The sequence below is a fragment of the Morone saxatilis genome, unplaced genomic scaffold, assembly GCF_004916995.1.
Source record: "Morone saxatilis isolate NCDOM2014 unplaced genomic scaffold, NCSU_SB_2.0 Contig1, whole genome shotgun sequence".
In the NCBI taxonomy this organism is placed as follows: Eukaryota; Metazoa; Chordata; class Actinopteri; family Moronidae; genus Morone; species Morone saxatilis.
This window is the reverse complement of record NW_023339651.1, coordinates 324000-328762: the sequence shown is the minus strand read 5'-3', so window position 1 is coordinate 328762 and position 4763 is coordinate 324000. Positions and strand designations below refer to the sequence as shown.

General features: G+C 38.7%; 1 protein-coding gene across 1 annotated transcript in view; it reads left to right on the top strand.

Moving 5' to 3' along the window:
• Positions 1-2855, top strand: part of LOC118331602 (microfibril-associated glycoprotein 4-like) — a gene marked incomplete in the record, with an annotated part of 3566 nt that extends 711 nt beyond the window's left edge. The window contains 3 exon segments of the mRNA XM_035666647.1: positions 1218-1314; positions 1408-1575; positions 2418-2855. Coding sequence (XP_035522540.1) covers positions 1218-1314; positions 1408-1575; positions 2418-2671 — 519 coding nt within the window.
• Between the last annotated feature and the right edge of the window lie 1908 nt (positions 2856-4763).

Below are 4763 nucleotides of genomic sequence, written 5' to 3'. Positions count from 1 at the left end.
TAAAGCTCTTGCTTGCAGTTGGGCATGCGGTGTAGTAGTACTAATACTGGTTGTAGTACATAAGATGTAGTTTTAGCCAAGTATCACATTTACTAATGAGTATATCTGTGTGTAGGTGTTCTGTGACATGGACTCAGAAGGAGGACGGTGGACGGTGAGTATTGACTTTTGACTGGTAAGCAGTTAGATGAGCTACACCCCATCTTCCTGCTCCAAGAGAGCCCCATCCTTGTTAAAGTATTACTGTACCGTTAGTAATCAAACATAATTAATGCATAAGGAGTTACAAGTATCTATAAATATGGTCAATAAAACAAAAAATGTCAATAAGACACAGAAAGGAAAATGATAATAGCAAAAGTGTAAAAGTACATAAAATGATAAAAAGCTATAGTAATTAATAATAAGTGAGTAATAGCGTGATAAAAAAAAAGTAATAATAACATACAAATCTTTTTTCAGGTGAAATAGTAGTGGGGGGAAATAAAGTCTTTAAAGTCATATGTGACAAAGGTTCTTAAGTACTTCAATTAATATGCACGTAATTTAAGGAATTAATAAAATGCAATCAAAGTGGCAGCAATAATCACTGGCATAATCTCACTTTTTTGTAAATGAACCTTTGATCCTGATGATAAGTATAAAAGCATGTCATCAACGTAAAGAGATACCTTTTCTCTGTATTACCTAATGCTGGCTTCACCATGCTGTGTGATTGCTAATGGTTAGGTAGCAATAGCAAATAAAAGGGTGACAAGGAGCAACCCTGCCAAGTGCCGTAACGAACTGGGAAATAGACTAGATTGCTGTTTGTTCGGACAGCCGCCAACGGGGAGGAATAGAGCACCCTTATCCACGAGACAAATCTTGAACCAAAGCCAAATGGTTTGAGAGTATAAAGAAGATAATCCCACCTGATCAAATGCCTTCTTGGCATCGAGTGATATTTATATTTCTGGAGGCTTGTGTGGAGTGGGATCATAAAGGATATTAGATAGGAGTTGTATATCAAAAAATAGATTTTTAAGAAAGCCTGTTTGGTCATCAGAAACAACTGAGGGTAAGACAGCTTCTAAACGGCAGGCTAAAATTGACGGTATGTATTTTAACTGAAGTCAGTGTCATTGAGTCACAACCAAGTGACTTCTGGTGTGAACACTTCCTGTCGGACCTTCACAATAAATCATGTTAATAAAATATGATTTACACCCCTCCAGGTGTTCCAGAGGAGGATGGATGGCTCGGTAAACTTCTACAGACCCTGGGACCAGTACAAGACGGGCTTCGGTAGCGCTGCTGGAGAGTACTGGCTCGGTGAGAAATGGAACCAAACTAACAGTCGTGTGACTTCCTGAAACTGTTTCTAGATGTTTCTGTGTTTGTGTGTGTGTGTGTGTTTGTTTCCAGGTCTTGAGAATCTCTTCCACCTGACTCTGAGGAAAAAGTACGAGCTGCTGGTCGACATGGAGGACTTTGAGGGAAATAAAGTATTTGCTCGTTACTCCTCATTCTCCATCGACCCAGAGTCCCAGGGATACAGACTGAATGTATCTGGATTCACTGATGGAGGGGCAGGTGAGTTAGTGTTAGCATATTCAGGGGAGGATTTTCTAGCTAGCTTAAGAAATAGAATAGTATTGGATTTTTTCAGCTGTCCTTATTAGGCTTATTAGGAGGTTACAGATAATGTATTTAAAAAAAAAAAAAAATGTCAATATCTGTACTTAATACGTAATGAAGTAAAGTCCTCATTGCTACTGCTAGTTACTAGGTGTGTTTTTATAAAACATTGATCTGAGGGTATTCCCGCTTATCCCACCCACTTCTGCTTGAAGCCCTGCCCACTGCAAGTGCGGCAGTAGGTATAGATAATTTAGTTGGTTGAACAGAGACTCATTCATCCATAGTGCATATGCTTGCAGGTTGCTGGTGTTTCATGGATCACATTAAGGTTTTATATATTTTTCTCTAAATAAGTTTATATATATATATATATATATATAATAAGTAGTAGTCTACAGAGTATGAGTACTAGTACCCGCCATCAACTCCACATCATTTTATTTATCTGTTAATAGTGAACTGTTCCAACTTCTCTGCTTACTTGCTAACTTGTTAAAGCTGACTCATATGCATATATTGTTTTAATTCAGTCATAATAGTGAGAGTGTCTGGTTAGTTCAGTAGTTGTGTTAGTAGTAATACGTAGGTGGACAGTTGACAGTTCGTCAAGCAGATTGTGGTTGTACTGGGCACCAGCTGTACTGGTTGTACTGGGTGAGGGTGTGAAGCTGTGTGTGTGAGTTTGAACAGAGTGTTCCTGACAAACAGCAACAATGTTAATACAGGTTTAAAATGTACCACTGTTAGATGTGTTATCATAATGTTCTGATTATACACTTGCTGTGTTTCTGTAGGAGACGGACTGAGTTATCACAACGGACAGAAGTTCTCCACCTTCGACAAAGACCAGGACTCCTCAGACAGGAACTGTGCCAAAATCTTCCTGGGGTCATTCTGGTACAATGATTGTCACCGTTCAAATCCCAACGGAGTTTATCGTTGGGGGGCTGATGGCACTATCTTTGCTGTTGGAGTGGAGTGGAAACATTGGAAGGGTCATGACTACTCCCTGAAGACCATCAGCATGAAGATCCGTCCTGTGCAGTAGTTCTCCAGGACCAACCTACAGCAGAATATCATCAGCTGACACCAACCTTCAGATGGAAAAAATATGGAAAGGCAAAGCAGCTGTGAAAAGATTTTAAACTAGTTTAAGCAAACTGTTTGGTGAAGGTTTTAAACCCTAATGTGAATCATTATCTGCTGGACGCTGACGATAAATGAGGAGCTGAGCAGAAAGCTGATGTGATCTGATGTCTTTACTTTGTCTCCTGTGTCTTTCTGACTGGATGTTCTCTGTTCTTCTTTCACAAACTGAAATGATCATGAATCGCTGCCCTCTAGTGGTCACAGTGACAAACTACAACTCCACCTTCTAAAAAAATAATTTTATTATTTATATTAATACTTTGTGTTCTTACAGATATCAGTACTGGTATTAATAGCCATGTTAATGTCAATAATCACTGAATATACACTCAGTTAATTTCTGGACTATGTATTTTTTAATCATTTTACTGTAACGTACTTTCATCCATTTTATGCTACTTTATACTTTAACTCCACTACAATTATCAGACAGCTTTAGCCACTTTACAGACCAAAGTTTTATGTACAAAATATATGTTACATATGATCATCATGTTAAATAAGCTACAACAGCAAAATTACACATGAATGTATAATTAATAATACATCAATAATACAGTAGATCGGAGTAAAACACAGGTTATTTTTCAGCATTATGAGTACATTTACTTTTTATAATTCAAGTAAATAGTTCTAATAATTAGGGTTGTAAAGATTTACCGTTAGAAATCACTTTGGATGGATCCTAATGTACCATGAACCGGTTGACAGTCTCCACGTCTCCACTCTCAGGAAAGGTGAAAGGTCAGTGCCACAAGAGTGACTTGAGTAACGTTAGCGCAGCGTGGCCCCATGACAACAAGAATTTACAATGCGTCATCAAATCTAAAATTGGCATGGTAACACCTATGCAGGTGACGAGGAGTACATGGATGCTAATACAGCTAGCACAAGCAAGAATACGCAATATTTTAACCACTTTCCAGCCACAACTGAGCTCCAACTGGGCGAGATCTGAGGATAAGTTAAAATTGTTGTATTTCCAGCTCTTGGAGCAAATACTGAGACTTCACAGCAATAATTTGCATGTCTGCATTTACAGATTTGTCCACATATTTACAAGTCTCAATACATTTGCTGATCTGAATTCAGATTTGAAGATTTTTTTAAACATTTTCATATCTGATTACAGCTGCGTGTTTTCTCTGACAGGAAGCTGCAGGCAGTAACCGCTCTGAGCACATTCATCACGCGACCAACAGACTGTTTATCAAACTTAGCTGCACATCATGGTCTTCCTCAGCTCACCGCCATCAAAACGTCACTTTTCATCCTCGAAAGAACCTAAAGGAAGCTTCTGAACTCAACACATCTGAGTTTGTTTTCATGTGAACAAAATGAAGCCGGGAGGTTTTTCTGTGACAGGAAAGAGCCTGAGGATAAACTAACTGATGAGCTGATGTCAGACTACAGATTATACTCCGTTACTATGGCAACCTCACACTATGTATTGCGAAACATACAGGAGGGTTTTTATTTTATCAGATAGTTTCTGGGACGCTTCCTGTAACTCACCAACTATCAGATGGACTGACATGAAATGAACCTCCAGTCTTCTTTAATACAAAAATGATTCATTAATGACAAACATGAAGAAATAGCATTATGTTAAATTAATATAAATGATTTATCAAAATATTAAACAGTCGGTGGTTCTCTCTCTCGACTCAATAAACACATTCTTGAGGTGTCCGGTTTCAATTTCAAACCTTCAGCTTTAGAAAAAACCATGGTCTAATCAATTGGTTCAACCCTGGCCTTTTATCATCTCAGGGGGAGACGGACCACAGGCATGGCTTTTACCGCCAAACTGATTCGTGTGTTACACTCCGTTTAACGTGCGTGTTTCTAGTTGGTTCAGTGAATCGCTTAAAGGCGAGATAGGTTGCAAAGAAAAGGACGATAGGACAGGCGTTTTGGACCGGTTCATTTTTCCTTCAATGTTTCATGGTTTCATGAGTTGCTACCGGGAGCCCAGTGTATCGCGCAGA